Source organism: Anolis carolinensis, chromosome X (assembly GCF_035594765.1).
Source record: "Anolis carolinensis isolate JA03-04 chromosome X, rAnoCar3.1.pri, whole genome shotgun sequence".
In the NCBI taxonomy this organism is placed as follows: domain Eukaryota; kingdom Metazoa; phylum Chordata; class Lepidosauria; order Squamata; family Dactyloidae; genus Anolis; species Anolis carolinensis.
The window spans coordinates 788,221-805,443 of NC_085847.1; the positions used below are offsets into that span (position 1 = coordinate 788,221).

The 17,223-nt window shown below is 37.1% G+C and overlaps 1 protein-coding gene across 1 annotated transcript in view; it reads left to right on the forward strand.

Moving 5' to 3' along the window:
- The window catches only part of bcl7a (BAF chromatin remodeling complex subunit BCL7A), a 36,039-nt gene that overhangs the window by 10,147 nt on the left and 8,669 nt on the right, over window positions 1–17,223 (forward strand). The window contains exons 2-5 of the mRNA XM_062958680.1: window positions 3,400–3,481; window positions 8,275–8,371; window positions 12,859–13,026; window positions 17,030–17,151. Coding sequence (XP_062814750.1) covers window positions 3,400–3,481; window positions 8,275–8,371; window positions 12,859–13,026; window positions 17,030–17,151 — 469 coding nt within the window. The remainder of the gene's footprint in view (window positions 1–3,399; window positions 3,482–8,274; window positions 8,372–12,858; window positions 13,027–17,029; window positions 17,152–17,223) is intronic.

Genomic DNA, 17,223 nt, shown 5'->3' on the forward strand with positions numbered 1-17,223 from the left:
CTTCATGTATTTCAGTGGACGAAGGTTCTTTGATCAGAGGGTTGTTGTATATATTCCGGGCTGTATGGCTATGTTCCAGAAGTATTCTCTCCTGACGTTTTGCCCACATCTATGGCAGGCATCCTCAGAGGTTGTGAGGTTCTTTGATCCATCCAACATTAGATGCTTAAGACATTATCCTCAGCTATGCAACCAGTGCCACATGGTTAGTTTTCTATTGCTGTTGTCTGCAGTGGTCAGTTAAAGGGTCTGCTGCTGGTGGGTTTTGAAAAAGCGAAACTCAGTCTCTTGTCTCCATCGTAGGTAGGAGTAGTAGTTGCCCCTTTGAAGTCTCCTTAGTGGAAAGAAACCGTGAGGTATACATAAACATAATAATTATTATAATAGTCGATGGGACAGCACATACAGGTCTGAGTTCAGCATCCATAATTCTCTGCATTGTAATTTTAATGTTATGCGTGGAAAGTGAAGTCAAATAAAACCTGTCAAATTAAAACTATGACAGATCACACAAGAGTTGAACATTTTGAAGACAACTTTCACTCTTGCCGATAGAGATTTAATGTCTGTTTCCCTTCTGTATTGTGTTATTAGTGAAGATACTTGTGTGTTCTGAGATGATCGCTATGTCTAGAATTTTTGGTTTTCTAAAGTAGCCTTGGTGTAGGAAAAGGTCTGGGAGACTGCAAAACAGTTTAGTCCTTGGGCTTATAGCAAAAAACGTTTCCACAGTTCCTTGTGTTCAAGGAGAAAGCGGTGGGGTTCATTCATCCAACCTTTCATTGTCTTAATAGCTACTCAGTCTGCCTTGTACTTTGTTTTCAAAGATGAGTTCCAGGCTCTACGTTTAATGGCAGCATGGGAAGTGGAACTCAACCTCAGTGTTTTTCAGGCTTTCTGATGCGGATGACTGGTATTTCCCTACAGAATGTACCAGGGAATAGTGCCATATTTGCGTCCATTGGATACAATTGTACTTTTCTTTTCTAAACCCTCTGCAGAATGGGAGCCAGTGGCTCACAGGACCAGCACAGTCAATACACCACTGCTCTCAGTCGTAGCTCTCAGTAGTTCAAGTTATGAAACACCAGAAGCTATTCTGGTGGTTCAGAACTTGAACACTGTGTCTCAAAGCCAGAGTGCTTACTGAGATGAATGTCTTAGGATTTTTAACACTGTATTATAAGTGGCTCAGTTTCTATTTCCAAGAGAAGAAATATCTGTTAGCTACGGACCAGTGATGAATAGCTAGTGGAAAGGGGAGCAGTCTAGCTACAGACGCCTCACTGCATGTCTTCCAAGTGAGCCCCCGTGAAAGCAAAAAAGCTTTGTTGTATGGAAGAAATGCAAAAATAACTACACTAAAGTAAAGGTAAAGTTTCCCCTGACGTTAAGTCCAGTCATGTCTGACTCTGGGGGTTGGTGCTCATCTCCATTTCTAAGCCAAAGAGCCGGCGTTGTCCGTAGACACCTCCAAGGTCATGTGGCCACTGGCATGACTGCATGGAACGCCGTTACCTTCCCACCGGAGCGGTACCTATTGATCTACTCACATTGGCATGCGGCCCCAGTTACCATCTGCCTTAGGATGCTAATGCATATGCATGTGTGTGGCCTTGCCAGAAACACAATAGTTTGTTGTTACTTGGATGAACACTGCTGAGACACTGCTTTTCTACTCACATGCAGACGTTTCCAGGCTTTCTGACCTGGTCGGGGGGAAACCATGGTCTGTTGTTTTGTCCAAATGAGCAAGTTATGATTTGTTGTGTAAGCTGGTTGTGTTATGCATCCACGAGCTCGACAAACAAGCACAAGGCTTCCTAATCCGCAAAGTCTTCTATAACAGAAATTGTACTTTAGCATCACCTACCATAGAGTCTCACTTATCCAAGATTCTTATCCGAGGTTCTGGATTATCCAATGCATTTTTGTAGTCAATGTTTTCAATAGATCGTGATATTTTGGTGCTAAATTAGTAAATACAGTAATTACAACATAACATTACTGCTTATTGAACTACTTTTTCTGTCAAATTTGTTGTCTAACATGATCCTTTGGTGCTTAATTTGTAAAATCATAACCTAATTTGATGTTTAATAGGCTTTTCCTTAATCCCTCTTTATTATCCAAGATATTCGCTTATCCAAGGTTCTGCCGGCCTGTTTAGCTTGGATAAGTGAGACTCTACTGTATTGTCGTTTCCCTGCTGTTGGCTAGTGGAGCTTTGTGTAAGGGATTGTAATACAGTATTCCTTTCTTTGGGAATTTTTGACTTAAATGGACCAGACTTTATGTGAAATAGAGACTACATAACTATCACTAGTTGTGCTTTCACTTTTTAGTATTGGTTTTCAGACTCTCCGAAATGTATTGGTGTGGTCAAGTTTCTTTTTGAAATCTAGGTACCCGTATATACTCGAGTATAAGCCAACCCGAATATAAGCCGAGGCACCTAATTTTACCACAAAAAACCTGGGAAAACATTGACTCCAGTATAAGCTGAGGGTGGGAAATTTCAGAAATAAAAATAGATACCAATAAAATTACATTAATTGAGGCATCAGTAGGTTAAATGTTTTTGAATATTTACATCAAGCTCAAATTTAAGATAAAACTGTCCAACTCTGATCAAATCATTCTCATCTTCTTCAATGTAAATGTGCTTATGTATCCTTTTAATAATAATAGAGTAAAATAATAATAATAATAATAAATACAGGAAAATAATACATGTAATAATAAATAGAGTAAAATAATAAATGCAGTAATAATAAGATCAGAGTAAATGTATTAATAATAATAATAATAATAATAATAAATAGAGTAAAATAAATGTAATAGTAGCAACAATAATAGAGAAAAATAATGAATGTGATAATGCCAATAATAATAGAGAAAAATAATAAATGTACCATATATTCTCGAGTATAAGCTGATCTAAATATAAGCCAACCAGGACCCTCACCTGAATATAAGCCAAGGGGGGCTTTTTCCATCTTAAAAAGAGGGCTGAAAAACTAGGCTTATACTCGAGTATATACAGTATATTGTGTTTTATAAAAAAAACAACAACAAAGAACATAAACAAATCTTACTGTTTCATATTGATAGAATTCTTTCTGTTTTTTTCTGCCTTCTTCCTCTGTGTAACCCCCAACTTGGGTTGTGCTGACAAGAAGCCTTAGAATGGTGAAAGTGCTTACTGCTCACACAGATAATGTGTCTTTTGTGTTGCATACAGATAATCGTACATGTCTTGGTATGTTTTCCCATTCAGTGGAGTGTGCATGCATTTTGAATGGCTTGTTGTTATTTACCCATAATACATGTAACTGCAGTTCTTCTTAGTGCATACTGTTTTGAATTAATATTTCTTGTCTTGTCTTTTTTTCCCAGGGAGAAGAAGTGGGTGACAGTTGGTGACACGTCTCTCAGGATTTACAAATGGGTGCCAGTAACAGAGCCCAAGGTAGATGATGTAAGTATTGCAGGAGGTTTATTAGATGCCTTGGAATTGCATAGCAGCTTTCAGAAAACTTCAGCTTGATTCACCTTGTAGTTGCAGGGAAATGCTACCAAATGGGCATATCATGGTAGGGAGGGAGAAATGACAGGGGAATCCATTTCACCCTTATTTCCGGGACCCTGTCTCCTCTGGTGCTAACAGATTTTTTTCCAAAGGCATTGGAAAAAAAGCCTGCAAAGCATTGTGTTCTATTATTATTAATTATTATTATTTATTAGTGACATTTATATCCCGCCCTTCTCACCTGAAAGAGGACTCAGGGCGGTTTCCAAATATATATACATACAATATATTATATTATACGACTATATTGCAATATTATTAGTAATATTGCATGTAATATAAATATACAATTAAAATAGTAAATTATAATTACAGTAGAGTCTCGCTTATCCAACGTAAATGGGCCGGTAGACGCTTGGATAAGCGAATATCTTGGATAATAAGGAGGGATTAAGGAAAAGCCTATTAAACATCAAATTAGGTTATGATTTTACAAATCAAGCACCAAAACATCATGTTATACAACAAATTTGACAGAAAAAGTAGTTCAATATGCAGTAATATGTTGTAATTACTGTATTTACGAATTTAGCACTAAAATATCACAATGTATTGAAAACATTGACTACGAAAATGCATTGGATAATCCAGAACGTTGGATAAGCGAGTGTTGGATAAGTGAGACTCTACTGTATTATTACATTGTATTACATCATAATATTATTATTAATATTACATGTATATACAATACAGTAGAGTCTCGCTTATCCAACGTAAACGGGCCGGCAGAATGTTGGATAAGCGAATATGTTGGATAATGAGAGATTAAGGAAAAGCCTATTACACATCAAATTAGGTTATGATTTTACAAATTAAGCACCAAAACATCATGTTATACAACAAATTTGACAGAAAAAGTAGTGCAATAAGCAGTAATGCTATGTTGTAATTACTGTATTTACGAATTTAGCACCAAAATATCACAATGTATTGAAAACATTGACTACAAAAATGGCTTGGATAATCCAGAGGCTTGGATAAGCGAGGCTTGGATAAGTGAGACTCTACTGTATTTATTAGCGACATTTATATCCCGCCCTTCTCACCCCGAAGAGGACTCAGGGCAGTTTACAAGTATACATACATCTATATATATAAAAGGGTAATGAAATTTTGGCCTAGGACAAAACAACAAAACTACACATCCCAGAAACACTAAACTTGGCAGCACAACCCCTCATCCATGCCTCTATGTTCATACAACAAAAAGCTCCAGCTACTCCAGAAAACGGCCAGGCTTTGAGACTGCAAGGCTATTCACTGCTATTCCACCTGGCCGACAAAGGATTCCCATAAGCCACAGCAACGCGTGGCCGGGCAAAGCTAGTACAATATATTATATTGCAATATTATTAGTAATATTGCATGTAATATAAATATACAATTATAATAGTAAATTATAATTATTATTACATTGTATTACATCATAATATTATTATTATTAATATTACATGTATATACAATAGATTGTGTTCTATGCTTTCAGTATGTATTTGAAACACTTGCCACAGAGAAAATGACTGCTTTGCCGTGATTATAACTGGTCTGTAAAATGAATTCAAACAGCTGGCTAGAGGGCTTTTTACCAAATCAGCGTCTAATGGACAAGTTGGCCATTTACAGTATATTGACACTATGAATAGGGTTTGTTTTAAGGTCACGGAAAGTCCTTCCTCCGCTTTTCAGAAGTGATGTTTTTCCCCATGGAGAACCTTTTGAGGATTTCAGTGCTGCAGGTTACATCATAGAATGCTTTTTATAGCCACCTGTTTTTGCGGCGACTTTGCTAAAACGTGTCTTTATGTGTATGACTGCCGCATGGTCCCCCCCCCCCCCCCCCCCGGTCTGTCTACACTTGAGACAGAATGAAATGTTTCTGGGTGCAAAACTCCCTCGGCAGGCAGGCGCTGGGTTTGTGGAGAGCGGCGCAGCTGGCACTTTCTCCTAGGAGACCAATTACGTCACCTTCTAATTGAAAATGCTGCATCCTTTTCCGTTCATGGATTTTTCACACGATTCATGTGATTGTAATTTGCTTTGCCGCTTTATCCCCTACCACACCAAGAGAGTTTGGGGAGGAACGGTTTGGCTCATCGTCTTGTATAAATAATGTTCAATTCAATTTGCAGTTTCCATTTGATTACATCATTGCCTCCACAAGTGTAAATAAGAATAAACTTCTGAGGATTTTTGAAGAAAGATCAGTAGCAGTGAGATCTTTAAAAAAAAAACAGAGACCGTATATACTCGAGTATAAGCCGACCCGAATATAAGCTGAGGCACCTAATTTTACTACAAAAAAACTAGGAAAACATCAACTCCAGTATAAGCTGAGATACCAATAAAATTACATTAATTGAGGCCTCAGTAGTTTAGATGTTTTGGAATCTTTACATCAAACTGTAATTTAAGATATGAGAGTCCAACTCTGATTAAATCATTATTTTCATCTTCTTCAATGTCAATATGCTTATGTATCCTTTTAATAATAATAGAGTGAAATAATAAATGTAATAATAATAATAAATGCAGTAAACTAATAAATGTAATAATAAATAGAGTAAAATAATAAATGTATTAATAATAATTAATCTTTACATCAAACTGTAATTTAAGATATGAGTGTCCAACTCTGATTACATTGACTCCAGTATAAGCCGAGGGTGGGAAATTTCAGAAATAAAAATAGATTTTATTTATTTATTTATTTATTTATTAGACTTGTATACCACTACTCCCAGTTTGGCTCGGAGCGGTTTACAGAAATAGATTAAAACAATACACTTAGCTTTAAAATAACAATAAAAACAATAAAAACAACAATAAAAGATACCAATAAAATGACATTAATTGAGGCATCAGTAGGTTAAATGTTTTTGAATATTTACATAAAGCTCAAATTTAAGATAAGATTGTCCAACTCTGATCAAATCATTATTCTCATCTTCTTCAATGTAAATGTGCTTATGCATTCTTTGAATAATAATAGAGTAAGATAATACATGTAATAATAATAATAATAAATACAGGAAAATAATACATGTAATAATAGAGTAAAATGATAAATGCAATAATAATAATAAGATCAGAGTAAATTTATTATTATTATTATTATTAATAATAATAATAATAATAATAATAGAGTAAAAGAAATGTAATAGTAGCAACAATAATAGAGAAAAATAATAAATGTACCAATAAAATAGCAATAAAATTACAGTAGCCTCAACTTATCCAAGCCTCGCTTATCCAAGTTTCTGGATTATCCAAGGCATTTTTGTAGTCAATGTTTTCAATATATCATGATATTTTGGTGCTAAATTCGTAAATACAGTAATTACAAGATAACATTACTGCGTATTGAACTGCTTTTATTTATTTATTTGCTACATTTACATTTCAATCAGTAACCCTTTGAGAACCAGTATCAAACATTGAGGTCCCTTGTACACTTCCATATAATCCAGATTTTCAAAACAGATAATCCACATTATCTGATTTGAACTGGATTATATGAGTCTACACTGCCATATAATCCAGTTCAAAGCAGATAAGCTGAATTTTATATGGCAGTGTAGAAGGGACCTGAGTGAAAAGTTTTCCTATGAAAAGAGGAAACCATAGGATAGAGAGTATGTTTTAAATTATATATATAATAGTTATATGTTTTAACTGTTTATATGCTTTAACTGTTTTATAATTTAATATGGTATGTTTATTGTTGTGTGTATGATTGGTATTGAATTTTGCCATAGTTTTGCAAGCTGCTCTGAGAAGGGCGGGGTATGAATGTGGTAAATAAATAAAAATAAATTTAGCTTTACTTTATTATTATTTTTATTATGACACAGCAAGCTGCTCTGAGTCCCCTTTGGGGTGAGAAGGGTTGGGTATAAATGTGGTAAATAAAAATAAATAAATTTAGCTTTACATTATTATTATTATTATTATTATTATTATTATTATTATTATTATCACAACAAGTTGAGTCCACAGCAGACACACTGCTGGCTGTTGTATTGGATCACACGTTGGACACTTCCCAAGTGTCTAGGACTATTATTATTTTTGACACAAGGACGTATGACACAGCAAACAAGATAGATATGCTGGATTTCGTATCACAAAATTACAAATCGAACACTTCCCAAGTGTCTAGGACTGTGTGATGTATTTTCAAATGATGTGTGCAGATCCCAATAGGGTGGCCTTTTGCAGTTGGCAGATCGTAATTTTGTCAATGTCTATTGTTGCCAAATGCCGGCTGAGATCTTTTGGCACGGCACCCAGTGTGCCCATCACCACCGGGACCACCTGTACTGGTTTCTGCCAGAGTCTTTGAAGTTCAATCTTGAGGTCCAAAGATTATTATTATTATTATGTTTATTTATGCCCCGCTTTTCCTCTTCACAGAAGACTCAGAGCAGCTACATTACATACATTACAATGTATCTGATGATATTTATATATGTGGAGGATTATACTTTTCTCTGGTTAAAATGCACAAATGTATTGCTATATTGATACATACCTTGCTTTCCTGTCTTAAATGAGATTCAAAGTGGCACTTAGGGTGGTATAGAACACATTTATTGGTTTTTAACTGTGGATCAGGAGCTAGCTGGTGTTGGAATACAGCTTCCTTTCCATGAACTGGTGCTTTTCATTTTCCCCTTCCTTAGAAAACCAAGAACAAGAAAAAGGGCAAAGATGAAAAGTGTGGTTCTGAGGTCACGACTCCAGAAAATAGCTCCTCTCCTGGGATGATGGATATGCATGGTGAGTACAGCAAGCAGGCTTTGCCAAAGTCACACAAAACTACATGACAGAGAGTCTTCCGATCTTTGCAGTTGATTTCCATATGAGTTAAGAAGTGACTTGGTGCTGTTCTATGTATGTCTAGTGCAGTGATGGGCAAGCTTTTGCACTTGGTGTATCAAAATTCACCAAAAAACCTAGCATGACTTGGGTGGTGTGTCACTTCAAGAAAAAAACCCCATAATTTCACAATATATATATAGTTTAAATAACAAAAATATATAATTGTAATATATAACTGTATTTAATAAATCAAAAACTATTTACTATCATTATTTCCATGTACAACAATCTATGGTACTTCTTGCAGTCTCCATACTGATTTCTCTCTATTGTAGTTTCAATGTAGTCATGAATAATGAATAATGTAATAATAATATAATAGTAATAATTTAATAATATACTACAATAAAAATAGAATAATAATAGAATGAGTATATATATATATATATATATATATATATATACACAGTAGAGTCTCACTTATCCAAGCCTCTGTATTATCCAAGCCATTTCTGTAGTCAATGTTTTCATTATATCGTGATATTTTGGTGCTAAATTCGTAAATACAGTAATTACTACATAGCATTACTGCGTATTGAATTACTTTTTCTGTCAAATTTGTTGTATAACATGATGTTTTGGTGCTTAATTTGTAAAACCATAACCTAATTTGATGTTTAATAGGCTTTTCCTTAATCCCTCCTTATTATCCAAGATATTTGCTTATCCAAGCTTCTGGCGGCCCGTTTAGCTTGGATAAGTGAGACTCTACTGTATATATATAGATATAAATGCAATGTGCATAATTCCCATGGAGTAAACAACAAAACCACTGGACCAAATCACACCAAATTTGGCCACAAAAGACATTAGTCATCCAATCAATCTGCATGTGGCAGCGTGTCAGCAAAAATGGCTAGGCGTGTCAGTGCTGACATGCGTGTCATAGGTGAGCCATCACTGGTCTAGTGTTCGGTTGTATCAGAGTATGGTATGAAACTGGCATTGCTGGTATAAATGCAATTCCTTCTTAAAATTGTCCCTCGAAACCCCTTAACATGTTACATTTTCTCCCCAGAAGCATCTGATCACTAGATTAATACTTAAAACTAATTATTAAGTGTTACCATGGCTACTACTAGTGGAACCTATAATTTTCCAACCATAATTGCTTAATGAGGGGATGTCTTTTATTAGCCATCTTTCAACCGTTGTGTGAAAAGATTATCCAAACGCCACAAAGGTGTTTCTCGGTCTTATGTGAAGTGAGCTACTCTTTATTTTCTATTTCCATGGTAGGCTGGGACTTTCTTTGTTGTATTCCTTTCCTGGGTGTATGGAATTGTGCTGCCTCCCCACTTCTTGGTTTTGTTTCACTCCATGCCAGGCCGAAGGACAGCTGCGCATGACACGAACGAGGCTTTGCCGTGGCATTGTTTTCTTTGCGGTATAAATAAGTATCTGTCAGTGGTGTTCTGCACGAGGCAATCTGGACTTGCCATCGCTTGTCATAGATTTGGAACACCCCTTCCACTTCCATTAAAAATGGATCAGGTGCAGGCCGCCTCTCAAAAGACATTTACACAGCTTGGAAAAAGCCTGTGAATGGGTGATAAATATTTGATAGGGAGACGGGAGGAAGCGTGACGGAGGCAGGCACGGTTCTTGATTCATGTGTCTCCTGTGCTTCATTGTAACATTGAAATCGTTGGAGGTGGGGGAGATGATTCTGTTCCCCCCCCCCCCAGTAGTTCCTTCCTTTTGGAACCAACCTCAGTGTCTTTGGATGTGAAAATGAATTGAAAACGTGGATGTGGGACCAAGCTTTTGGATAATACAGTAGAATCTCACTTATCCAAGCTAAACAGGCTAGCAGAACCTTGGATAAGCGAATATCTTGGATAATAAGGATTAAGGAAAAGCCTATAAAACATCAAATTAGGTTATGAAGAAGAAGAACATTTTATTGATTAGCCCTTAGGCCATATCAAAGTACCAAGCCAAAATTAGGTTATGATTTTACAAATTAAGCACCAAAACATCATGTTATACAACAAATTTGACAGAAAAAGTAGTTCAATACGCAGTAATGCTATGTTGTAATTACTATATTAGGAACCTCCGGTGGAGTAGTGGGTTAAAGCCTTGTGACTTGAAGGTTGGGTTGCTGACCTGAAGGCTGCCAGGTTCAAATCCCACCCGAGGAGAGTGCGGATGAGCTCCCTCTGTCAGCTCCAGCTCCATGCGGGGACATGAGAGAAGCCTCCCACAAAACATCCGGGTAAAAACATCAAAACATCCGGGCGTCCCCTGGGCAACGTCCTTGCAGACGGCCAATTCTCTCACTCCAGAAGTGACTCAAGTTGCTCCTGACATGAAAAAAAATTACTATAATTACGAATTTAGCACCAAAATATCACGATATATTGAAAACATTGACTACAAAAATGGCTTGGATAATCCAGAAGCTTGGATAAGCGAGGCTTGGATAAGTGAGACTCTACTGTATATATATTGTGGTATAATAATATAGTACAATATACAAGTTATATATACATACAATATATTATATTATTAGTACAGCACAATATAAGCACTATATAAGCATTAAATATTATTATATTGTACTATACGACTATATTGCAATATTATTAGTAATATTACATGTAATATAAATATACAATTATAATAGTGTATTATTATTACATTGTATTACATCATAATATTATTATCATTATTATATGTATATACAATATATTGTAATACAGTAGAGTCTCACTTATCCAAGCTAAACGGGCCGGCAGAACCTTGGATAAGCGAATATCTTGGATAATAAGGATGTATTAAGGAGAAGCCTATTAAACATCAAATTAGGTTATGATTTTACAAATTAAGCAACAAAACATCATGTTATACAACAAATTTGACAGAAAAAATAGTTCAATACGCAGTAATGTTATGCTGTAATTACTGTATTTACGAATTTAGCACCAAAATATCACGATATATTGAAAACATTGACTACAAAAATGCCTTGGATAATCCAGAACCTTGGATAAACGAGTCTTGGATAAGTGAGACTCTACTGTATATTGGTGCAATATGTGAATGTGAAATGGTGCAATTACAATTTGGACCGGTCTGGAATATGATATTGGATTATGTGATTTAATGATTTTAATTGCTGAAATGCTTTTAGCAGTTGTTTTAATGTACAGTAGAGTCTCGCTTATCCAACATAAATGGGCCGGCAGAACGTTGGATAAGCGAAAATTTTGGATAATAAGGAGGGATTAAGGAAAAGCCTATTATACGTCAAGTTTTGTTATGATTGTACAAATTAAGCACCAAAGCATCATTTTTACAACAAACAGATAGAAAAAGCAGTTCAATAAATGGTAACATTATGTAGTAATTACTGTACAGTAGAGTCTCACTTATCCAAGCTTCACTTATCCAATGTTCTGTATTATTCAACGCAGTCTGCCTTTTAGTAGTCATTGTTTTTGTAGTAAATGTTGCAATGTTTTGGTGCTAAATTTGTAAATACAGTAATTACAACATAACATTACTATGTATTGAACTGCTTTTTCTGTCAGTTTCTTGTAAAACATGATGTTTTGGTGCTTCATTTGTAAAATCATAATGTAATTTTATGTTTAATAGGCTTTTTTTGTTAATTCCTCCTTATTATCCTAGATTTTTGCTTATTCAATGTTCTGCCAGCCCGTTTATGTTGGATAAGTAAGACTCTACTGTATTTACAAATTTAGCACCAAAACATCGCAATGTATTGAAAACATTGACTACAAAAACACTGACTACTAAAAGGCAGACTTCGTTGGGTAATACAAAATGTTGGATAAGCAAGACTCTACTGTATATGTTTATTTGCTGGATATGTGTTGTATGGCCGCTCTGAGTCCACTTTGGGGTGAGAAGGGCAGAATATAAATATGGCAAATAAATAAATAATAAATTTGGAGAAGATAAGGTTTTGGATTGTGACTCTGGGCCCTTCCACACAGCCATATAATCCAGAATATCAAGGCAGAAAATCCCACAGTATCCGCTTTGAACCGGGTTATCTGAGTCCACACTGCCATATATTCCAGTTCAAAGCAGATAATGTGGGATTTTACTTAGCTGTGTGGAAGGGGCCTGAGTCTGCATATTGCCTCCAACATTCAAACACCCATTTGAAGAAAATTGCAATCCTTATGCACCATTGGCTCTGAAATGAGCATTTCTAGCCAAAAGACCACTCTGATTTTAAAATGATTCATTCGTAGTCTTTTACATTTCTGCCATGCAAAACTGCGCTTTAATATAGAATTGTGAGTTATGCAGGAATGCAAGGTAATTTTATAGAGTACTGCAATATATATGTAAATGAAAGGTTTGGCTCAGTGGAAAAAATGAGGCTCCTCATCTCTTCTTTCCAGATGACAATAGCAACCAGAGTTCAATAGCGGATGCTTCACCCATAAAGCAGGAGAACAGCAGCAATTCGAGTCCTGCTCCAGAGCAGAATTCAACGGGGCAGGCCGAGGGCACTGGGGCCAAGTCAGATGACACTCAAGGAGATGCAAAAGAAGAGCCGGGTTCAGAAGGTAATTCATACACATGTGCCTGGGACGTTCTGTCAGGGCAAGCAGACCCACTGGGAGAGAACTAGAGCCAATGTTTGGTGGCCTGGCTGCTTTGAAGCTGCAATTTATATAATAGGTAAAGGTAAAGGTTTTCCCCTGACGTTAAGTCAAGTCATGCCCGACTCTGAGGGTTGGGGCTCATCTCCATTTCTAAGCCCAAGAGCCGGCGTTGTCCATAGACACCTCCAAGGTCATGTGACCACCGGCATGTCTGCATGGAGCGCCGTTACCTTCCCGCTGTAGCAGTACCTATTGATCTACTCACATTTGCATGTTTTCAAATTGCTAGGTTGGCAGAAGCTGGGGCTAACAGCGGGTGCTCAATCCGCTCCCTGGATTCGAACCTGCGACCTTTCGGTCTGCAAGTTCAGCAGCTCGGCGCTTTAACACACTGCGCCACTGGGGGCTCCTAAAAACAACAACAACAACAATAATATATATTTTTTAATTTATTTACAGTATTTATATTCCGCCCTTCTCAACCCGAAGGGGACTCAGGGCGGATCACATTGTACACATATAAGGCAAACATTCAATGGCATATAACATAGAACAGAGACAGATGCAGAGGCAATTTAAACCTCCTCCAGCTTCCTGAGGGTATGCTTGATTCCAGCCACAGGGGAAGCAGCTGCTTCATCATCCACTGCAACAGCAGCTTCCTCATTCCAACAGCGGCTGGATGATTTTTATGGTGTCGTAAATTATATATATGTATATATATATATACACACACATATATACATACAATTCTTTATTGATTAGTCACTTTTGACCATATCAAAACATGTAAAACATACAATACGTACACACTTACGCATACATACAATAAAACCAAGTAAAGATACAAAACATCCCGACCTGCGGCCTAATAACCCGCTCCTAGACAAATACAGAGTAAAAAGGTTAAAATTAGTAATTTCCTAAGGTAAGGTTTGAACGAGGACAGGGGTAAGTAAAACAAGTATAAAAATTAACCTCCCCACATATAAGTGGTATTTAAATTTCCTACTTGATAGATGCAACTACAGTAGAGTCTCACTTATCCAACATAAACGGGCCGGCAGAACGTTGGATAAGCGAATATGTTGGATAATAAGTACAGATTAAGGAAAAGCCTATCAAACATAAAATTAGGTTATGATTTTACAAATTAAGCACCAGAACATCATGTTATCCAACAAATTTGACAGAAAAAGTAGTTCAATGCACAGTAATGCTATGTATTAATTACTGTATTTACGAATTTAGCACCAAAATATCATGATATATTGAAAACATTGACTACAAAAATGCGTTGGATAATCCAGAACGTTGGATAAGCGAGTGTTGGATAAGTGAGACTCTACTGTATCTTTCAGGTTGCTTAGGTCACCAACGAGCAGGGGCTATATTTTATTTTTAATTGTTGGGCGCTCACCCCGACATGAGCTGGCCTTGAACTCATGACCTCTTGGTCTGAGTGATTTATTGCAGCTGGCTGCTAACCAGCCTGCGCCACATATAATTCTTTATATTTATTTTATTTATTTATTTACAGTATTTATATTTCGCCCTTCTCACCCCGAAGGGGACTCAGGGCGGATCACATTACACATATAGGCAAACATTCAATGCCTTTTAACATAGAACAAAGACAAACAAACATAGGCTCCGAGCGGGCCTCGAACTCATGACCTCCTAGTCAGAGTTATTCATTGCAGTAAATTGCATCTGGCTTGCTCTCCCGCCTGCGCCACAGCCCGGGCCTATATCCCGCTTTTCTCCTGAAACGGAAACATTATATAAAAGACAATACAAAACAGTATACATTATGTAAACCAATAACCTGTAAAAACAAATTTACAAGAAGAAATAAACATATTTCAAAATTTCTCTAATGATCTTGGCTGTGTTATCATCTACTCTGTTGATCCGCAACTCAAAGCCTTAGTTTTCTCCGTGGGTCTTATTGCTTTTCCCATATGCAGGTCATAGGCCGTTTAACCCTTTTAAGCATTTCAAAAAAACTTCTTTGACAGATGGATCAGTATGAAGAAAGAGAGGCTGAGAAATGCCGGTTTGAGAGGTTTTTTTATTGGGTAGATCCAGTTATTGAAACCTTTGTTGAACCATGTGACAATCCTTCCAAAAGGCACTAAATAAGCTAACCTCTGATGTCAGGGACCTTGAGAGTTTGGGATTGTTATGTATAAGGCGGGAGCGACAACATAGTCTCACATTGGCTCTTGACTATGGACTAGCTGCATCGTGTGGGTCTAGTCACAGGGCTTGGAAAGGCTTCCGAATGCTTGGCATTGGCATTTCTATGGGCTGTGCCTCCCTCTAGTGGCTAGGAGGAGGTCTTTGGAGTCTGCCATGTTCCTGGACATCTCTCTTGCCTGCTTTTTCTTGGCCTCTTGCCCTGCTAGGGATAGAGATCTGCAGGCACTTACAGCTGTGATAAAGTAGAGCTGTAGCTTGTATTAGAGTAATGTATTTCAAAGCCATTTTAATCAACAAGGAAGCAGTCCTTAATCAGGTAATGCAGCCATCTGCAAGGTTGTTTTCTAAACAAATGGAGGACGCAAGATTCCGCTTAGCTGTACCGTTTTCTAAGAACGACAGCGCCGATCTTTCGTATGCATTTTGAACTAACTAACTGAGGCTCATTTGATCCGCGAAAATTGTTCTAATCTGGTGGTAGTTCTAGCAACAGCTCTCTCTTCAGAAACGACAGGAAAGGAGATTCCACCTGAACATGAGGAAGAACTTCCTCACTGTGTGAGAGAGCTGTTCAGCAGTGGAACTCTCTGCCTTGGCATCTTGTGGCGGCTCCTTCTTTGGAGGTTTTAAACATAGGCCATCTGTCGGGGGTGCTTTGAATGCGATTTTCCTGCTTCTTGGCAGAATGGGGTTGGACTGGATGGCCCACAAGGTCTCTTCCAGCTCTATGATTCTATATGCATATTCATCCTTCTACAGCAGGGGTCCCCAAACTAAGGCCCGGAGGCCGGATGCGGCCCATCGAAGCTACTTATCCGGCCCCCATGGCACAAGGACAGAAGGGGGTTGGACTAAATGACCCAAGGGGTCTCTTCTTCTCTCACAACCATTATTATTATTATTATTATTATATTGTATGACACAGCAAACAAGATAGATATGCTGGATTTCGTATCACAAAATCACATTATTATTATTATTATTATTATTAACATTGAGGCTGGGTGGCCATCTGTCAGGGGTGCTTTGCTAGTGCTTTTGATTGGACTTAATGGCCCAAGGGTTCTCTTCCAACCCTCTTTATTATTATTATTATTAATAATAATAATAATAATAATAATAATAATAATAATAAACACTGAGGCTGGGTGGCCATCTGTCAGGGGTGCTTTGTTTGTGCTTTTGGTGCACAAAGGCAGAAGGGGATTGGACTCAATGGCCCAAAGGGTCTCTTCCAACCCTCTTTTTTATTATTATTATTATTGTTGTTGTTGTTGTTGTTATTGCTCAGTGACCAACTATAGTCCGGCCCTCCAACGGTCCAAAGGATCATGAACCCTGTTTATAAAGTTTGGGGACCCCTGTTCTACAGGGTTCAGATAAAAACTATTTTAAAACTGACACTTTTTACGCAAAAAGCGCTGACCATCCGCGAGAAGATGGAAGCGGAGAGCTGTGATATTAATGCCAATAACAAAATCCAAATTTAAAATTTACTAAGACACTAGTTTTACTTACCCTTGCCCCCGCTTAAACCTTACCTTAAGGGAATAATTAATTTTAATTTTAATCTTTTTATTCTGTATTTGCACAACTACCTAGGCCTGTATCTATATATGGGTTTACTGTATGTATGGGTAAGTGTGTACGTTTTGTATGTTTCACATGTTTTGATATGGTCAAAATTGACTAATCAATAAAGAGTTGTTGTTGTTATATGCATATTGTAAATAAATCTCTTTCCCCATTTTCTCCCCAGATGCTTCGGATGAACAAACTTCTCAGTCTTCAATGGAGAACTCCATGAATAGTTCGGAGAAAGTGGAAACGGAGCCTTCGGCGGAAAATGACGTAACCACAGAGGCATCTAAAAACTCTCAGGTAACTAACTCATCATGATCGATGTGTGGATTTTCTCTCTGAAAGCTTTGTGGCCATCTGAATCCAAATCCA